General features: G+C 26.6%; 4 protein-coding genes and 1 long non-coding RNA gene across 9 annotated transcripts; 2 read left to right on the top strand and 3 right to left on the bottom strand.

Annotated features, from left to right (window-relative positions):
- The first annotated feature begins 37 nt into the window (after window positions 1–37).
- On the top strand, window positions 38–7857 carry LOC138188360 (uncharacterized). The gene is made up of 4 exons (XR_011175481.1): window positions 38–160; window positions 931–1110; window positions 1182–1296; window positions 7770–7857. It is a non-coding gene; the product is annotated as an uncharacterized LOC138188360 (long non-coding RNA).
- On the bottom strand, window positions 5139–10234 carry NTPase (ectonucleoside triphosphate diphosphohydrolase NTPase). Of its 2 annotated transcripts, none has more exons than XM_069130068.1 (7): window positions 10094–10234; window positions 8146–8276; window positions 7541–7949; window positions 6590–6763; window positions 5759–6187; window positions 5504–5680; window positions 5139–5328 (listed from the first exon to the last, which is right to left on the bottom strand). In XM_069130068.1, the coding sequence occupies exons 1-7, from the start codon at window positions 10112–10114 to the stop codon at window positions 5251–5253; spliced, it is 1419 nt and encodes a 472-aa protein (XP_068986169.1). In that variant the 5' UTR covers window positions 10115–10234; the 3' UTR covers window positions 5139–5250. The 2 variants fall into 2 exon arrangements, with proteins under 2 accessions (XP_068986169.1, XP_068986171.1); XM_069130070.1 differs by lacking the exon at window positions 10094–10234 and adding an exon at window positions 8931–9140.
- Window positions 10235–10475: 241 nt separating this feature from the next.
- Window positions 10476–15414, top strand: LOC138188354 (mitochondrial 2-oxodicarboxylate carrier). 4 transcript variants are annotated; one of them, XM_069130076.1, is made up of 7 exons: window positions 10476–10617; window positions 13128–13334; window positions 13462–13568; window positions 13698–13754; window positions 14146–14445; window positions 14574–14719; window positions 14930–15414. In XM_069130076.1, the coding sequence occupies exons 2-7, from the start codon at window positions 13154–13156 to the stop codon at window positions 15048–15050; spliced, it is 912 nt and encodes a 303-aa protein (XP_068986177.1). In that variant the 5' UTR covers window positions 10476–10617; window positions 13128–13153; the 3' UTR covers window positions 15051–15414. The 4 variants fall into 4 exon arrangements, with proteins under 4 accessions (XP_068986177.1, XP_068986174.1, XP_068986176.1 ...); XM_069130073.1 differs by having other exon boundaries at window positions 10477–10617; window positions 13106–13334; XM_069130075.1 differs by lacking the exon at window positions 10476–10617 and adding an exon at window positions 12050–12427.
- LOC138188358 (uncharacterized) lies at window positions 15119–17007 on the bottom strand. Its single transcript, XM_069130078.1, has 4 exons — window positions 16832–17007; window positions 16054–16336; window positions 15734–15962; window positions 15119–15648 (listed from the first exon to the last, which is right to left on the bottom strand). Exons 1-4 carry the CDS (start codon window positions 16852–16854, stop codon window positions 15566–15568), a joined length of 618 nt encoding a protein of 205 aa, XP_068986179.1. The 5' UTR covers window positions 16855–17007; the 3' UTR covers window positions 15119–15565.
- LOC138188350 (cilia- and flagella-associated protein 157) lies at window positions 16883–20850 on the bottom strand. Its single transcript, XM_069130067.1, has 7 exons — window positions 20544–20850; window positions 19478–19749; window positions 19134–19287; window positions 18384–18672; window positions 17966–18229; window positions 17751–17876; window positions 16883–17640 (listed from the first exon to the last, which is right to left on the bottom strand). The coding sequence occupies exons 1-7, from the start codon at window positions 20666–20668 to the stop codon at window positions 17443–17445; spliced, it is 1428 nt and encodes a 475-aa protein (XP_068986168.1). The 5' UTR covers window positions 20669–20850; the 3' UTR covers window positions 16883–17442.
- Between the last annotated feature and the right edge of the window lie 107 nt (window positions 20851–20957).

Here is a 20957-nt window from a genome sequence, read left to right as displayed (position 1 = left end):
TTTTTCTAAGTCGGCTGCTATATTTGATAGCGCTGCTGTTTAACCTGCTTTTTTTCCTCTTCGAGTTAGCTGGCCAAGGGTGTGTGTAATTGATGGTTTTAACGGTCTTTGAGAAAGAGAAAGTGCAACTGTGCAGCGATAAATCTTGAAACACCGAGAGGTACCATTATTAACCACTGCATTGAACCTTTGACCATGTAATATGAGTACTGTAAAAGAAAGTCGACGATTGAAATTTGTCTACTTTCGATGCAAAATGAGTTAAGTGATCGAAAGCTATATTATTTGAAGACAATGTAACAATTAGTTTATAATTGAGATATTAAAAGTAAACAGCGAAGTTGCTCCTTTTTCTGGATGTGAGATTAATTATTAATCAAAAATGAAGATAATTATACACATTTCGTATTAATAATACTAATATATATATATATATATATATATATATATATATATATATATATAAATTACTTTCTTGGCTTATCCAGGTTTCGACACTTGTGACGTCATTAGTTTCGAAAACTGTTTTTATTAAGATAATTACCTTCAAGTGTCCAGTTACTCACAAGTTAATACAATATTTAGTTGGGAATTTCACTTCAGTAGCTTTTTTTTAAGTATTACTCATTGCAGTACTCACTTTCTATTTCAAAATACTGTCTAACCTGAATATAAGGTATCCTTAAAGAAAATGGTTTCCTTGAAAGAAGTGGTTTCAGAGGAAAGCATTCGTCCTATATCAAGACTTTTATTGCAATATATACCAATTCTTAAACCATTACTCATTTTATTTTATTATTTTTAAACACGATTTTCTCAAGAACGAAGCATTGTCCAAAAAAATTTTGTTCTGTATTTTGTTATTACTTGTTATTATTCGCGCTTTTTTATGTAAAATCACCCTATTCCCGATTGTACGACGATTGCTAGGACACCCTGTATAGCAAACAAGGAAAAGGAATCAAGGGTAAATCAGAGATCTACCTGACCGCTGAGGTAACTGAACCTCTCTATAAAAGAAGAAGCGAGAATAAGGAGAAGGAAAGACAAAGAGGTTAGATCGAAATTCGTTCCGATTTTTTCAAAGGAGGTCGAGGAATGACCTTTCAGGTAAATTGCTTGTGTTGGTGCCTCTCTTTTCGCAGTATAGCAACGATACTTTTAATCCCGTGATGTTCCAGGAAGCCGAAAAGGGGCTTCGCGTGGTGACCATGTGAAAGTTGCCTTTTGATAGACGTTGCTCTCCTCTGTTCCCCACCCCTATCTCTTTCTCGATAGTTTTCCAGTGTTTCACAGGTAAGATTTCTTACGAGAGCATCTTCTCAGCTGCGTAAGAACGTGAGAGAGAGCTCGCTTTCGTTTCCTCCTTCTTCCTTTCACGACGTTAACGTATTCCGCTTTCCCCTCGGTTCATGTCGCTTGTTATCCTTTTTCTCCTATTCTTATTTCTTTTAATGTTAATTCTTCTATTTTTTATTTCCTTTTTAATACTATATAGATCTTCCTTTTTAATAGTTTGATTTAGTATAGAATAGTTTAGAATCTGATTGTTTTTTAAAGTGATGATTTAATTTGGTGAGACATACGTTCATAAATTTGGTGTTTTTATCAAGTTGGAGGTTGTATTCTATTGATTGAGATCTTCCTTATCTGTTTTCTTGGACTTCGTCACTGACAATGTTTCTTTCCCTTTCTCTTTTCTTTTCTTTTTTTGGGGGGTATTGAACTTTATTGTTATTAATTATTTCATTGTTATTTAATTATGATTTAAAGAACTTCAGTTAGGTGTCAATAAAGGTTTGTATTAATTAAAGTAGTATTTTTATATCATTAATAAAAATAGTACTTTTCTGTATCGTTTTTATATTATTCATGTAATTTTATATGTAATTAATATAAGAACATAATTATTACCAATATTTTATCATAATTTTGAAACAGAATTATACAATTAAAGACAATAGAAAGTTAGCATTGTGGTGATTTCAATGCATATTATTGAAGGAAACAGAGAAAAGAATCAAAGAAAAATTTGCTTATGAAATAAGCCAGAATTGAAGAAACAAAGTGAGCAAATTTAGATAGGAACTTAGATAATAACGCATTTCAATGGAAACGACAACGTGACCTGAAACTTAGATTTATGAAAGTTCGTATGCTCGATCTGGAATATAAAAACGTAAATTTTATCTAAAAATAACCGCATGCTCTCATCTATTATCAATTTGCGAAACCACCAAAAAGTAGTACAATTTACAGTTAAGCGAATCGAATGCCAGAATTGAATTCGAAAAATAGAAATCGTTATAACTAGTTTCACAATAAAAAGATTATAGTCGATTATCATTGAATAATGATTCCATCATACGTATGTATTTAAATCTCATACATCTTAGACGGTCATTACTTCCTCTTCTAGTTTTTCTTCATTGAACTGAATCATACATCAAGCTCGATGTTCCATTTCTAATGCGCTTGTTCCTCTCGAAATTTCGCAAAATCTACGTGTCGAGATTGACGAAGAAAATTCTAGACAGTTGGAATTGCTTCTAACAGATATATAAGTACTGCACATTCCATGACCTCGTCTTGCACTCATCTCGTTTTGAAATACGCACAACCCGCGTGGGGAGTAACCGTAAGTAATACGCAGCGTCATCACCATCGATTGATCATTTTAAACGTACGAATCGTACCAATAATAATATTTCATTTTATTATTTAATATTATTGTTTTAATACTTAATTTTTAACGAAGACACAGTAGAATATTAATTTAAGACATTTCTGTTTTTCTAATGAAGTTGATTGATACAACAAAAAATTACACAGGCAAACTTAAATGTAATTAGCAATAGCATGAACTTTAGCGGATACTACACTTTCCAATATTCTATTATATCTCTCAAATAATTAAAAAGAGATTATAGAAATCGAGAAAAATCACTCTCTTATACTTTCTTCGGTGTTTGGTCATTAGATAGATCGAAATTCAATTATGAGATACTAACGCTAATTATAATGATGAAACAAACATGAAACATGGAAACTATGTCAAATTAGATTAAAGAATCATTGAAAATGATACACTGAAAGTCACGCATTTTACGATTAATATTTCAAACAATGGACAATAATTATCGAGCCCATTTATTGAATTTTCCTGTCAGATATATCAAGCTTAATTAGTAGCTATTTTTATCTGATACATATTTAATTACAAAGACTTTTCTCTTATGACCTGCCATCAAAGACATATTATGTTCTTTTTCTATAATTTCAATTATAATTAACATTTTACACGCATATTTTACCATTTTCGTCAACGTAATTTTCCATTGAATATCCCTTGAAATAAAAAGACTTCAATTCATGTAACTTAGCAAGCCTAAAGCACTTCTACGATTGAAAATCAATCCATGTCCCTGATTGATTGTACAGGTAGCATGATATCGTAGATATCGAATAAGAAAGAGAAAAGTAGAGAAATGCAATTGGTATTTTGTTATTATGCAGCTTATCGGCTCGTCCGAGAACGTTTATTGGCCTTTTGACCTTAGCTTTCACTCAATTAGGTCTTCTTCCTTGTTTCACTATTCGCATACACACACGCGTTGCATCAAGTTATCCCATGCTCTCTCATGTTTAATCATTCTTATCGATTTCGTGGTTGCCAGTAACACGATCGTTATTTATTGCACAACAAAGTGTTGTTAAACCATGTAATATTTCTAAATAAAATTGTGCAAGAGGATATTATTATTAACCAATGATTCGAAAAAACCAGAAATGTGGTTTGAATGCAATTGCATTAAGATTAGGATTGCATTCTTTGTGTAAGTTATAACTAATTTAATTTCATAATAAGTTATATGGTTCCGTTTAATTGCGTTGATTATATCGTATAATATGTGATATTACCGTATCCGATAACGAAATGAAGACCAATGTATGTATATGTAGATGTATTGTAAAACTTGTTCTTTTGTATTACGATAATAATAATACTTACAGAAACAATTTCCATTATCCATCAAGCAGTTTCCATTGTATAGAATGTAGACTAATTTGTATAACGATAAAACTTTTAATTCTAATTTATTTATTCTTGAATTGCGATATAATATTTGTATTTGATATAATATCTCCGCGGTACAAGTGTCGACAATAGCTAAAAGCGGCCGAATGTATCTTCACAGCCAAGCGTCGATTAAAATGGACAATCGCAAAAAGCATATATATATAGTCTATTGTCATCTTTTTTTGGTCTTGATGTTCTTCAGTTTAGCCGTTATTGCCGAAATAAAAAATTTCTCGGTAATAAAAATGTACCACATTGTTATTCTTCAATGACATTTTAATATAAAGATTAAATATTTAAAATCTAATAACCATTTTACAAATGCATTGAGACAAATATTCGTTGAACAATCCAAAATTATAATATTTTGTTAAAGCATTATATTTTTGTACAATTACTAATTGTGCAGTAATCTGATTAATGCACTTGTTGGAATAAAAATTGTCTTTTTTGAACACACAATATACTTGGTCACTGCAAGAATCTTATTCGCTAATATGCGATAATTAAGGATTTCTATTTTTTGAAAAAATCCTTATTCCCTTTTATAGTTTCTCTATATTGCTTAAAACACTAAACAGTTCTTTTAAAAAATAAGATGTAATTTGAGCAGTTTAAGAAATAATGTAATCTATTATGCCACTGTAAAAAATTGTGCTAGAAGAAATCAAAAAATAAAATTTAAGATTCATGTACATAAAAAACAATTTAATATTTATGTCAGAAATTCCTAAGAAAATATGTGTGTGTATATATATATTATGACGTATAACAGAAAAGATAATTAATTCCACAAAACTTCCAACAATCTATGTATATACATACGTATGCATTAAGTCACTTCATTTTCTAAAATTATTAAGATATGAACAAATCTTAAGAATCTCTGACTTACTTTAATTAACATATTAATTTTTTAGTTAATACTGCAATTGCTTGAAATAGAATGTTTAAACAAACAACAAAACATTATACACAACACTGGTATAAACATATCACTAGGATATGCAAATTGGAGTAACTGAACATGTTATAATAAGAATAAAAAATGTGTAAATAGATTGATATTTTCTATCTAAATCAAATGTTTACATACATTGTAAACTTAAACAATTTCTTCAATTTTGTGTAAAAATATTTGCAATTCCTTCGCCTATATTTCGAATACGTTAAAAACCATTTTGGATTATGTTGAAAGCGGCGCCGAGAGCCCAACTTAATTCATGTCCATTGATCTTCTTATAAAGCTAATAAAAGAACAAAATAAAAAGCATTAGATTAAATATTACTTTAATAATTAAGTATATAGCTTTCATTATAAACTTATAATAATTAAGTTTTAATAGTTTCTTTCATATAAAAAAATTATATCTGAAATAAAAATATATAAAATGTAGTATAGAAATGTATTTATATTCTTACATAAAGTTTCGTATTAGGTTCCAGACCAAATCCATCACGGAGGAGAACATAGATAAATGTCAAATCAAGACAAATGAAAGGTTGATCAGTATTTGGATAATCGCAGGCATCCCTTGCTTGTTTTTGAAAAGCATTTACTTGGATAACTCCACCAGAAAAGGGGTCAACTAGACCAACCTGAAATATTGATAAAACTATACATCTATTTGTATTTTCTATAAAGCTTATCACTTTTCTTCAAATTTAAAAATTTACCTCAGTGGCGCGATCGAAGTAATAGGAAAACGCGTAAATCTCATGATCTTTTAAACCTTCTGGTTTATTTTTTATCTTGCTAACATATTTTTCAATAATTTTTGAGCATTCTGGAAAATTGACAATTGGCCTGTCCACTTCTCCACCAGCAAAGTTTTGTGTTTTGACTAGTTTATGAGTTGCATTCACGGGTCCTTTAATAATATAATTAAATCCGCCATAACTCCATTCCGTCGAAACTATGGGATTTACACATTCTGATCGTACTTCTATTGTATCTTTTGGGTTTACACTATCCAAGTTCATTCCATTTGTCAGAATCTCTTTCCTTGCTGCCATAAGACCCATACCCAAGTAGCTGTGTGTGTAAACACTCATGTTATGGCTGAAGATATTGACAGAATATGTATGTCCATCAAGTCCTTTTTCCTGAACAAATTTTAAATATGTTTTAAATAAATTAAAAATTTGTTCTTTTATCATTAATAAAAACAGTTGCATTTTGTGCAATACATAAATCCCAAGCTAAATTCTAGTTATGTAAAAAAGTAAAAATTCGTATTTATGTCATCATTTTTTACATAAAGTTAAAAATCCTATAAATGCTAATATCAATGTTATAAGTAATATATCTGTATATAAATATAATACTATTACAATTTTTATCAAATACATTTTTTATTTTGTTTTCATATGAAATGATTGTTCATATGATTCTAATTGAATATATTTGATACCTTTGATCAAATACTATATCATGATTATTTTAATTATGTTCTTATTCATTATTCCACATTTTCAAATATTAAAATTATATTTATTTCATTATACCTGTATAGAATTAGGTGAAAAAGTCACTTGTGTAGAACCTCCACCAAGATCTAATGCAGCAACTGTGCTACCAGGATTGTGCGTATTAAAACGTTCCAATAGAAAATTTACAGTGAACCAAGAAAATATTCCTTCGTCTGTTCCATCCATTATAGAAATCGAATTTTTAGAAATCTAAAATACACATAGAACAATGAACGCCTATTTTAATATTAAAACTTAAATAGCAAAGAAGCATCTTATTTTACAGTCAGCTATTGTTATATATACAGTCTTTAAATTTTTAAAGTAAAAAATTCGTGTATATATATATAAACACATATCTAATATATAAGTATGGAAGATTATTTTATGAAATAATTAAATAATACTTTTAAAAAATGTTGTGTACAAAAATGTTATAATTTTGTATTTGCTATTTTGCATATTATTTTTAAGCTTTATACAAATCAAGCATCTAATTTCTCTAATATGATATTCATGCTGTATACTGATCTATTACATACACCACCTAGTTTCATCCTCTGGAAGAAATATGTGTGCAATCCTACTGAAGACAATACAAGAATATTTTATCACTGAGAAAAATACATTTAAAACAAAGAAACTACAACAAAGTGAAAATGTAAAGATTTTGAAAACATATATAACTCTAATTAATTGTTAGATATTAAAAGCAATTTTAAATTAGCATACTAAATAACTTCCTCTTTTATGTAATGTGTCCAGAATCTACTACATTTTATATATCTCTATTTTTTAAGATCATAAACATAAAAATCATTTAATATGCTAATTAAAGCGATCTAAGACATGCTGAAATCCTTAGAAAATTTTAAGTCAAAATGAAAAGTAATTATCTAAACATAAAACAAATTGTGTGTATAGAAGACATCTTTAAAATAGAAATTTTATTATGCATTATTAGTTTTATAAATATTAGGCACATACCTGGAAACCACTTTCTTCAAACATTTTCCTGCATTCTTGGAGTATTTCTTGAGCCTTATGTCCAGGAAGAAGTCTCAAACCAGCTGTAGCTTTCATGTTGAGAGGTGTATGTTGCCATTCTACTTGTGGAACAACTTCCTTCACCTTATCTAATAATACAGTCAGAGATTTTGCCGCATCTTTAGGTTTTTCAGCATAAGCACTAACGCCTGGTTTTGTTTCTGTATAGAGTTCACCATCCAAAACCAAATTGCCACCAAGAATCGATTCATGGAAACTAAAGGCCAGAGCACGGCTACCAGTGGAGCCTGCATCAATTACTACGACATAAAATGGTTTTTGTAGATTAAAGGAAAAAGCCAATGTATCAATCGCCTTACTCCCAAGACGTACTGGCTTTAAGTCATATCTGAAAAAACAAAGTGAAATTGTTCAAATTATTATTATCTGATTACTATTTTAAAAAATGTATTTTACTTAATTTTTTATGAAACATCACTTTTTGTTCAATTAAACTATAAAACAACAGAAAAATAATGATAATTTTTAAAAATATTAATATTTATTAAATTGTCCTAACTATTATAATATATTATAAAACATACGCTATTGCTATATATCCTAGGAAGAGAATTCCCAATAAGGCAATAACGACAAAATATTTTTTGCCTGGATGACCCTTCTTAATTCGAGGTTTGTGATCTGCTTCAATAATACCTTCATTTTCTGTTCTTAACTGAAAATGCAATATGAATTTATTTTACATATACATTAAACAAATATATAACCAATGAAACATTTTATACTACATACAGTTTGTTTTCATTTAGAATTAGAGTTTTGTTGAGGATTTTTCTAAATTAATTGCTTGTATCTCAACTACAAAAAAACACAAAATTTTATAAGGATTTTTAAAAGGAAAATTTGTGAAGGCAATTGCAATGTTTAAACTGATCAACAAATTGAAGAATCACTTATATTTTTTGCCACTGAAAACATATGAAAGTCGATGATTTAAAAAAAGACATTAAAAATTATTGTAGAAAGATAAATATATTGATTTCGAGTATATAAAGATTACTTCTCATGAGAACTCTTATTCCTAATTGGCATAAAACATGATTTAGCTTATAAAGTGAGTTTAAATATTTTTATTATACCATTTTATAACAAGAAAAATGCAAAATAACAAATTTAAATATGCAAAAACATTTTTATTTCGGTCAGAATACAGTATACAAGTAAATATATTTAAAGCTGTTGACATCAGTGACACTTTTATAATTATGAAATTAGAAGATTCGATAACCTTAAATTTAATAATTTTCATATCGACAATGTTTACAATATACAATTAAATAAACAAAATTGCAAAGAATTTTAAACTCACTGGAATATATCGCATCTAAAATGCAATTCAAGTAGCTGATGTAGGCAACGAAGGTAGTTTTGGTTTCTTTATATGGAGAAATAGTTGAAGAAAATAAAAGCATCATATACCCGCTATATACGGAACTTTCAAAATTTTACGTATGCTGCATAGTGGAAAAATATAGTAGAATATAAAAAAGACATTCTATTAAATATTAATATTTAGAACCACAGATTTCTGATTTACTAGAAAATCCATGTATTTATTTAATACATTCACAACTTAAGGCTAAATAAAAAACATTACTAATATTAAAACATTTCTTGCGAAAAATTTTACGAGATTTAATACAAATATATTACTACTATATATTAATTCATGATTAATTTAGAAGTGTGTACATATAAATTATAATTAATTTTGAATACTAGAGATATTTCTATTCTTTTAAATATAAAAAGCATTACAAAAATATACATTCTTTCGTTTTATGAATAAAAATATTAATTAGATAAAACGTATTTTTATTTTATTGAAACTTTAAGAAACTCGGGGTAAAAATTAATTTGAAATAAACTCTATAATGTCATAAACAATGAAGAAACATAAACTATACTGATATAATACCAACATGATGAAATTCTCTGCAATCGCTTTAATTTTTCTATTACAGTTCAAAATTAACCATAGCTTGATATGAAATTACTCAACAATTTGTAAAGATTTGCAGACTTTTGTAACATCAACAAACATATATGTGTTATAAAGTTAGAAGTTTTCACAAAATGGTAAAATGTTTTACATTTATGGAATTTTATTTCAAAAGTTACGTAACTGAACTCTCGATTATTAATTGACATTACTTCATCAATCATTTTGTAAGTGTTTCGTCATACAATCGTTTGAATTAGAACAAATCTTTCTTAATTAAAGAAAAGATATATTAATCTATATCTACAAAATTATCTACACCATTTAAATTATTGTAAACGCATTGTCACTAATAACTTACACTTTCATATACATGTAAAAGTATATTTGCTTTGAATTTAGGTTATATTACAATCCATTTTTCAAATTTAAACGATAATACGAAATACATATACAATCGATGAGGAAAAGAAAATCCTATTTAAATACCCTATACGAATTTTACTAAGAAGAAAATGCTGGAAACAAACCTTTCTATGCCTAATGTCCATATTATTGAAATTTCGTCCGTATAGAAATTAAAATATAACAGAAATAAAAAAAGATTCAGCGTTTCGTTCAGCGTGACGTTTCGTGACTAGGTATTTGATTGTCAGTAGTCAGTAGTATATACTACTATCGACTATGATATGACATTACGATGATAGGCAGAACGGCAGAAGTAATGCCACAGAGAAGTAGTGGTGGTGCCGCGTTAACTGGCCAGAATTTTACCTTGTTTATTGACTATCTTTATCCCCACCGATGTTTGCAAGTAGCTTCGTGAAGTAGGCCACCGGCTAAAACACAGTGCCCCATAGACAAGTATGTTTAATATTCGTACCTAATTTGCATTCATTTTGTGAACGATTCCTATATTTCCCATATTATTTCCCTCAAAAACTGATTATGCTGACGGTCAATCAACAAGGAACTACTGTAACTACAAAATGGTAACGATAATAATTCAAGGCTGCAAATACGGTTTACTTAAACGAAACGGAATATCACGAAGGTGAATAAAGAATTCATTATTATCTGAGGCTATTTCAACAACTGATAAAAGTATCTATATATACAATTAACTTACCCAATCAGAATATCTTGGCATGATGGATGCGATTAAAAACTAACAGCGATCTAATTATACTATCGTGCTTTAAAACATTAATATATAATTAATTCATCGTTTGTTCTAAATTTATATTTTTTGTAAATAACAATGCTAGCAGTAATTAACATTCCTTGTATTTTTGTGGCTAAGAAAAGAATTAATTGGAGTGTTTTAATGTAACAAAGTGTAACAAAGCAACGAAGTGTTTGTTTGATCCCAAAATAAAAATATTCAATTGAAAAGTCAAGTCAAATGAAAATGTAAAGCACTAAATCTATTAGATGGAAATATTCAATTTTTTAGTGTACAAAATTCTTTATTGTATACAATAGCTTTGTTTTAATTAATCAAAATTTTGTAACATCTTTTGAAAAAATATTTCTATAAAAATTAATGTGTGTAGAAAATATACTCTTTTTTAAGTCTACAGTAACTAGAATATATAGAATATACAAAAGTTAGCAGATTGCATGGTTAAAGATCAAGTTGTTTTATGTGTTGTTAGGTGTTTTATGTTTTAAATTGCTTAGTTATACTTTTGAAGATACTAGTATTAGTAGTAGTACCACCATTAATACTATATATATAGTATGTACTATTATTCTGTTGATTTTTTCAAAAACATAGAGTATCTACACTTATCCAGTATAAAATAGAAAATCATATCCCTTGTAATATTTTCAACTTCAATTTCAGTTCAATATTTTTGAAATATATTAGAAAATAAATGTTATATACTTTAAAGATATTTAGAATTCTTTAATTATTCTTCTTAATCTTTTACTTATAAAATCCTTTAACTGTATCTTTTAATTATAAAAGATATCATTACTTATTTGGATGTAAAAGATATAGAATTTTTATATTATTGCATAAAGTGGTATAATGAAAAATATCTACATTAAAATTAAGTCTTCGATTATAAAAATCATAATGTATATTTAGATATTCTAATATAAATGTGAGAAAAATAAAAGAAAAATGTATCAGAAGTGCTGCACAATTTTAATATCCTTGATTGAACAAAGAAACTAGTATATTTATAAACTAGTTTTCCTTCCTGCTAGTTTAAGAAATTAAATTATTTGGTCAAGAATATGTCTGAGTCTATGGTCAAGAATATATTTGTAATTGTAATGCATGTAATGTATTTAATTAAATTAAACAATATTTTCTACTTTAATATTTTGGTTTTATATCAATTAATAAATGATGAATTATTAATTATTCTTTTGACTGTGATATATAAACTGTGTTAAATAATATTTGTTATAAATATTTACATTTATCTATTAACTAACTTCGATTTTTTTTTTTAATGTTTAATAAATACTTTCGATGATTAGTTTTAAATCGACGATTTGAATTCAAAGTAAATAATTTTGAAAATACGTAATGTACATTCATATAATTGACATAAATTCAGCTGTATGATAATTTTCTAAAATTATACACAGAAAAGTAAAAAATGTTTTTGACTAAATATTTTATACATAATTTTAACTTAAAATAACGCATATAGCAATGCATTTGAAAACGAATCATTTCAGCTTTAAGATTCTGGCTTAACTTACAATTAACTTAAAGATTGTAATTACGTAATATTGTTTAAGAGAGTGACAAGATATTGCCTTATCATGCTTTTATAATTTTCTGTACTTTGGTTTAGTATAAGTTTGTTATAGTCATTGTAAAACCGTATATTAAAGATGTAATTATCTCATTTCCTTCGTTAGTGTTGTAACAACATTTTTTCTTTTGCACGAAAAAATTCATTTTTGTTAAAAAAATTGTTCTAAATAATATGTTTTTTATTAACCCAATATTTTTATAAAAATTAAAACAAGCATGTGTTTACCAAAAACATATTTTTTGTTTATTTATGTTTGGCAATTTACAACATAGATCAATTTGGCAAATCATTTTACTAAACTTTCTATATCAAAAAATATTTCTTCTTGAGTACTTAAATACTCAAAGAATATTTTCTTAAAAAATTTATTATGAAGTAGATAATTGCGATATAGTAGCAGTGGTAATGAAACTTGATCAATAAGAAAGAGTAGTTAATTTAAATTTGATTACTTACAAAACATTTTTGTTATAACTTCATTTATTCCATAATATTTCATAATATTTTTAATAGTAAATAAAAATATTTAATAAGTAGATAAAAGAACACAACATGAAAAAATATTTAAATTGCATAAGTAGGTTGATATTTTTAATATGTTAAATAAGTAAAACTATAAGAATCAATTGTATAAATGAATAATATTAATTACATATGTATATATATGTATCATTTTTTAAATATACATGTATATCAAAATAAAGTATAAGAAAAATCTCTAGAAGAAAATTATAATGTTTTCTCTTTCATAAAAAGCTAAGAAAGTTAATGAATTAAGCACCTAGGAAAAAAGGCTGAAACAAAATGGCACATATAGAAATTACCCAACGTAAATCAAATCTTGTAAAGGAGGCTATCATTCAGATTGGTGCAGGTGGTTCTGCAGGTTTTGTAGAAGCTTGTATAATGCACCCCATGGATCTTATTAAAACACGTTTCCAATTGCAAGTTAAAATGGGAACTCAAGATGCTCTTTACTATACAGGCATTGTATCGTTTATTTGTATATGTTTTTATTTTAGCATTACCTTCGTTACTTTATTGTGATATGTATTTTAATGTTTTGTTTTAATTAGTTGTAAACATTTTTTTTATTTATATTTCTATCATAGGAATTAGAGATTGTATGAATAAAATGTATAACAATGAGGGAGTTGCAGCATTTTGGAAAGGTATATTACCGCCAATTATCATGGAAACTCCTAAAAGAGCTGTGAAAGTATGTAATATGAAACAGTTCTTTTTTTCATTATTTTCATTGTAAATTGTTAAAATGAAATCTAGTTCAAAGATTAATAATTTAATATGAATATTATATCTATTTTTTCTATGTCTTTTAATTTTTTAGTTTTTCTCCTTTGAACAGTACAAGAAGTTTTTTAATAATCACACGTCACAGTCAATGGTATGTATTCCATTGGAAAATTTCTTTGATGTACTTCTATTAATAAAAAAAACGTCTAGAGAAAGTTTTATAAGATATATAGGCAAACAAGTGTGATCTACTTCTTAAAAATAATTATAGCTATAAGATTATTATGGTATATTACAACTTACTTGGATAAGATACAAATATATCTTTTTTATTTAATTTTATTAATTAATTAGTTTCTTAATACTTTAGCTATATTATTATAAGTAGTGTATCATTCTTTTAAGTAAACTAGCCATACTTGTTTACATATTTAAACCTTTTATAACTGAATGTTTCAATGTGTAATGTACATTATAAAATAACATGTTTAAAGTATGTTACTAAATACATAAATTTTTAACAATTATATAATGCCTTTTAGGCATTTTTTTGTGCTGGATTCTTAACAGGTGTAACAGAGGCAATTTTAATAAATCCTTTTGAAGTAGTTAAAGTACAAATGCAGTCTAATCGTAAACATATCAATGATAGTCCATCAACTATTGCTGTTACTCGACATATTCTTTACAACCAAGGTTTTGGACTAAATGGTCTTAATAAAGGTTTATCTGCTACAATAATGAGAAATGCTGTTTTCAATGCTTTTTATTTCGGGATTTATCGTTCTATTATTCCTCTTCTGAATAAACAAAAAGAATATGTTCCAGAACTGTTTCTGAAGGTATATTTCAGCCTTAAAATGTAAGGCATTTCATTTATATTAATTATAATTAATTTAGTAATGAAAAAGGATATATATTTATTATAAATATCAGTATATAATTAGAAAAAGAACATGTATCTTTTTAGTTTGCTATAGGTTTTACAGCTGGGACAGTGGCATCCTGTATGAACATACCTTTTGATGTTGCTAAAAGTCGTATTCAAGGTCCACAAGGAACAATCCAGTATAAGGGTACTCTGCAAACTATTTACTTAGTTTATCAAAATGAAGGGTAAAAAATTATTAACTCAGATTCTTATATTTATTCTAGACATTCTAAATTATTTTTTTTACTATTATACAATTATATTATTTTTAATAATTTCATACATGTAGTGTTTCTTCTTTTATTTGCATAATCTCATTGCATCTGATTAACAATCAGTAAGTACACAATGAAATGCTTTTTAATATTCATAGCTTGTGAATATTTTTATTTTAGATTTAGAGCCTTGTATAAAGGATTGTTACCAAAGATCTTACGATTAGGTCCAGGTGGTGCAATTATGCTTATAGTTTATGATAAAATGACAGCATTTCTCAATATGCAGTTTGGTGATTAAAATAAAATTTTACTCTACAGAGCAGATTGGATAATGCATTTCTTACATTACCAATGAATTGTTTAAAAAAAAAAATGGTTCCTTGATATGTATTTGTTTGTATTAGATTATAGTTAGAAATGTGATTTAGCCTTAGATTTAGTGATATTGGTAGTGTGTTTAAAGATTAATAACTTACAAATAAATGTTTTATACAAGTAATCCAATCATCCAACAATATAAAATAAAAAATATGTGTCAGATTTATACAACATGTTGTTGAAAAGAAAATTGTGTAACTATATCTGTTATAAAATTTGAAATGTCTATGTAAAAAAAAAGTTAAAATATATCACAGAAAAGAATATACTCTAATTTTTATTAATCTATTTGTTATGCTATTTAATGCCTATTTAATAATGTTTATTCAGGAAAAAATAAATTTTTTGTTTTGGTTCATATGCAAATATTCAGAAATATTTTTCTTGATTTTCTGAAATTTTTGCAGAGATAACAATATAATAAATTATTCATAGTTATTCATCTAAAATAGAATCTAGCCACTTTTCTAAGTCCAAAGATTTGGTTGACTTATTAGATTTATTTGTTATTTTTGAATCTGTAACAAATATGTATTTCATTAGCCTCTTAAAAGTAACAGTTTCAAATAAAGTATTTCATTCTAAATATGCATAAACATATACCAGAGCTGGAAGAAAGAGATACAGATTTCACAACTGTCAAAGGATCAGTCACAGGTTCATGACATGACAATAAAAAGTCTAAATCATCAGCTATATTTTCTAATGAATCCTGATTTTTGTCTTCATGTTTTGTATTATTTACAATCATCTTTTCTGAGTCACTTAATATTTTATTATAATTTTCTTTACCTCGTTCCACAGTATTGTAGATATCTGTTAATTGGTCATCCTGTAATGGTTAATAACATTTCAGTAATATTTACTTATTTTTTAAAGAGTCAGGATTAAACTAAATTAGTCTGATATATTATTAAACTTACAGTAAAATACTTTGCATCAATATTAACATTTTCATTAAATGAAATTGCTTCTATTGCTGCAGATAATGTTTTTAGATCAATTGTAAAAAAGTCAGAGTATTTGAAAACATCAACATCCCAATTTTTTTCTGATTGAAAAACAAAGTCATCATTTTTAGAAATTGGAGCATTTGATAGAAATTCAAAATCTTTTGTTGTATTTTCATCTACATCAATAATTTCTTCGAAGTACTGCTTTTCCTTGTCTTCATTAACTTCCCTCTTTTCTTTTCTTGTTTTACCTCTATATGTATATAAAATAAATATTATTTTTTAATTAAAATTAAAAATAAGGAATTAAATTTAAAAAAAAGATGTAAAAGAATAATACTTCTTCTAATATTAAAAAAATAGTGAAGAAATAGTTATTTCTTAATTTAAGTACATTTATATTAATAGATACTTAACTGAATTTCATATTAATTTTCTATTCTGTTATTATTTCAACATTGATAAGAATGAAACTCTAATATTTATTTTATAACCTAACCTCTTTTGACGTTTAATGTATTATTATATAAATTACACATTTTGTATCTTTATGTTCACAAATAAAAGTCCTGGACGTTTTTTTAAATATTTTAACGTTACTAACGTTTATTAAGTTATATACAGTTTAATTATTATAAAGTGACAAAATATAAATTTTTGTAATAAAATATTCTTCTGTATAATAATTTAAAAAGTTATAGTTAAATGAATTATTAAAATCATTATTTATTAAAATAACTTCACCAACCTTCCTTGCTTCTTTTTAGGCATTCTTTTTTATTTTCTCTTTTTATGTAAATATATATATGTATATATATCGAAATTTATATATACAGAGTGTTTCGCGAAGAGAAACCAACAAACTTTGCTAGAATATTTGGGAAGCCATTTTGAAGAAAACATGTTATATATTTAATAGATCGATTCAATTTCATGGCGTGAATTATTAATACGTTTAATTAATTAATTAAAATGCCATGGGTAGCTTGATTTATTTTTATTATATTTTTTTATATGACTGTATAAAATTTAAAGAGTATTTCAATCAAAAAACCTATGTATATGTACATTGTACAAACCTTTAACATTAAGTGTGTCATAAATGAAATATGCTCGATTGTATAACGAATAAAATTCATTGCTTTCAATTCTGTTTAAATTTTAATTCTATTTAAAAAACGGAAATATTATTGCGCATTTTTTTTAAATTATCAATATAAATAAAATATTAATTAATATTGTTTTAAAATCATAAATATTGCGGATGAAAATATTATTCTACAAATATAATTTTTGTGTTATTTAATATATGTGGCAATATAACAATTACCACAACTAAAATACACAATACAAAATTGGTTATTCTTTAGGAGAGGAAACACTGGAACTAATATCACTCAATAAGCAAGATGGTATACATTCCAAGTCTTTCAATGATTCTCCTTCTTGTACTTCTTCTTGAATATCATTCTTTTCTTTTTTAGCAACCTTCCCTTCTTTAATGGGTTCAATAAGTCCCAAACATCCCAATGTGTATTTACAATCAATATTATCAATCTATAAAATATGTGTACATCGTTTTTAAATTATAATTAAACTTTTTATGTACGATTTAACTTTTCGATTTATGGTTCTTTATTAGTTAGGTTCAATATTAAAAAATGCACCTCGGATGGTGAGTAATCTACAGCACTAATAATGGTCTCAGTTTGCAATATTTCCATGAGAGACTGCAATAGTTTTGGCGCCATTTTTCCAAGACATTGTTGGTTATTGTAAGCTTTTTCTGTGACCTATATAAATTTATTTATATAAAATAATTGATAGAAAAATAGATTTAAATGTCAAAAAAAAGAAAGAGAAATTAAATAATCATAACCACCTGCAAAGCTTCGTTAAGAAATATGGTAGCAGTATTCAAAATAGTTTTAAGTGCATCCAATTCTTTTTCTTTGTTCTGAATTATTTTCACTAATCGTTTATTTTCATTTCTAGCCATCAAGATATTTTTTTCGTATTGTTTCATTTCCTTATCTAGGAGCGCATCTTTTCGTTTAATTATATTTTCTAAGATACTTTGTAATTGCTTCAGACGAACATTACTTCTCTGTACTTGTCCATAATACATAATCAACGATTCATATTCCTGTGGAATTATTTATATACACTTGTTACTTGTACTTTATATCTATTTTTATGTGAAATACGTTATTAATTAAACTATATTAGTTTGTTGATACGAAGACGATAGAGGTAGCTAAATTTCATTTTAACCTTAACGATAATAATAATAATATCACCTCGACCACTTGATGAATCGCATGCCTTTGTTTCAGCGTTTTATTCAATATTATCTGCGTCTCGGTTTCGAACAATTCGCATTTCAGCCTTAACGTTTGTTCCGTTTTCTTGCGTTCGATGTTGATGGCATCAAGCTCTCTGTTGGTTTTCAGCAATTTATCAAGATCTCGATTCAATGCCACGTTTTCATGAATTGCACGATTCATGACTTCCGTTATCCGCAATGTGACCGCCTTCAGAAGTCTCTCCGATAAAATTTGCAAATGTTCTTTCATCTCTTTCTGCATCCTGCACACATTCATCGCGATTGCATACAGTTACCGCAATCATCGGCTCGTAAATTTTTCTATATTCCTAGATTTAACGATCACAAGCGAGATACATAGATTCACAGTATTTCAGAAAGTATCTGCAGACATCTTTCATGGATAGTAAATATCCAAAATGTATGTAATTAAGTTTGAAAACCTCTATAAGATTACAACTTCGTTCATAAATAGAATTTTGTCTTTTCACAAAATATTTCACGAAATATTTAGAAAATTAGACATATTTATTCATACGAAATATTTTAGATGAATGAATCATTTTTATAAAATATTTTGGAATTATTAAAATTCATAACTTATTAGTTCATTGTAAAAATATATGGAACTAAAAGTAATTGAATATAAAAATATGGGATATTAAATGTAAATAAAGGTGAAATTTCTTTTTTAAACATAATCAAGTCTTTTAACAAAACATACACTGATTTTCCGACTACCACAGACTTCTCAGCTTCGTAAAGTTCTTCCTTATGTCGCTTTTCTTGTTCAGCCATTTCCTGTTCTTGTTTCTCGAATTTTTGTAACAGATCGAGTCGAGCTAATCGCCAATCTTCCAGTGCATTTAATTTACCAGCTAATCAAAAGAAAAGAATTATATTACATAATAAAATTTGTTTGTCTTACAATACACTTAAAACAGTTACTAACACTACACATAAAAAAAATTTTTCGAAGAAAATGATATCATATCATCAATATATTGACCTTGTTGCTAATTAAATCAATCGTAAATAATTAAACTTAATTTAACTGTTATATTTCACCAGCTAATTTAACTTCTGCGCTCAAATTATTCTCCATCGTGCGATATTCGTTATCCATCGCTTCTTCCTTTTTCTTATAAGCAGCCAGTTCATCTTTTCGCAACTCTTCTAAAGCGGTGAGTCTTTCAGAAAGCTCCTTTGACTCTTCGATTTTTTCTTCTAGACTTCTTTTTAAATGTGCGATTACATCCGAGCGATCTTCTTCCAACTGCCGGAACTTCTCTTTTGCAAGTTCTGCTTGTTCCTCCAGTTCTTCATTTCGACTTCTCAATCTAATTTATTTCCATTAATCCAAACATTCTTTCGAGTTTGCATTATATTTACATTTCAACCGTTTCATTTTTTAATTCACCCTTTTTATTTTCTTATTTTTATATTCTTTAAATATTTTCGTTAGTTCTAGTAGCACAAAAACTATTTTTAAAAGAAACTGTTTTTGTAGCTACCGTTTTATATCCTGTTGGTGTATTTTTTATTCTTATTACCATTTTCACATTTTCGTTGATAAAAAAAAATATCTTGAACAAAAAAATTGTTCATTTATTTTATAAAGGAAACATTGTATCGACAATTATTTCTGAAAATATTTGGATGTCGATCGTAAATAAAAAAGAAAATAATTTCAATTGCACATCAAATATTAATTATTAATTATTAAATAATTTTAACGCTAAAATGGATTAAACAATGTTCAAGTTCATAAAATGTATATTCATTTTTTAAAAATTATAGAGTCTTATCGATCATTAAATCGCACATTGTTTAATTTTTGTTGTATGCATAAAATACAGCGTCGTAACATCTTATTAGCCTTTTAACGATTTCTTTCTTAATATATATAATATATAATTTATATAGTTTGTACATATGTATATTAAAAATTATAAAATACAGTATATTCATAAATTTTGAAATAAGTTTTTTAAAATCAAACACGATATTTTGTAACAACACATTTAATAATAAATAAAATGAAATCAAACTCAATTTTCGATTAATCGAAATATTTATCATGATTTAACTAAATAGCCTGAAATCTACTACATTTGTACGTAAATTTACTTACCGTGCCAACTGTCTGTTGTTATCTAAGATCTCTTGTTCGTAAGACAGGGTCTCCCTTTCGTCGATACATTTCTTTTTCACTTTCTTTTTTTTACTTTTGCTTTTTTTCCTTCTAGCCCGTTGCATTTCTATCAATCAGATGCCGGTTATAAACGAATTAAACCTTTGTACGTCACATTAAGGAACAATATACGAAGGTATTTCTTGTTAGATCGATAATTCTATAGTTTCACGGTAACGAACGAATTTGACAAATCATTTCATAATGAAATAATTTCTTCTGTTTAATCTTCAAAGCCTTCTCGAATCTTTTTCAGAGATTCTAACATATATACGTAATTTAATTATAATATCTCTAAATTACTTTGCGCAAAAAATTAAATTTGCTTTTTTTCTGTACAAATAACTTTTATAA

The sequence above is a fragment of the Bombus flavifrons genome, chromosome 16 (genome assembly GCF_040668555.2).
Source record: "Bombus flavifrons isolate JBK064 chromosome 16, iyBomFlav1_principal, whole genome shotgun sequence".
Taxonomy (NCBI): Eukaryota; Metazoa; Arthropoda; class Insecta; order Hymenoptera; family Apidae; genus Bombus; species Bombus flavifrons.
Note: the sequence above shows the minus strand (reverse complement) of the source record. Positions and strands in the feature narration are given on the sequence as shown.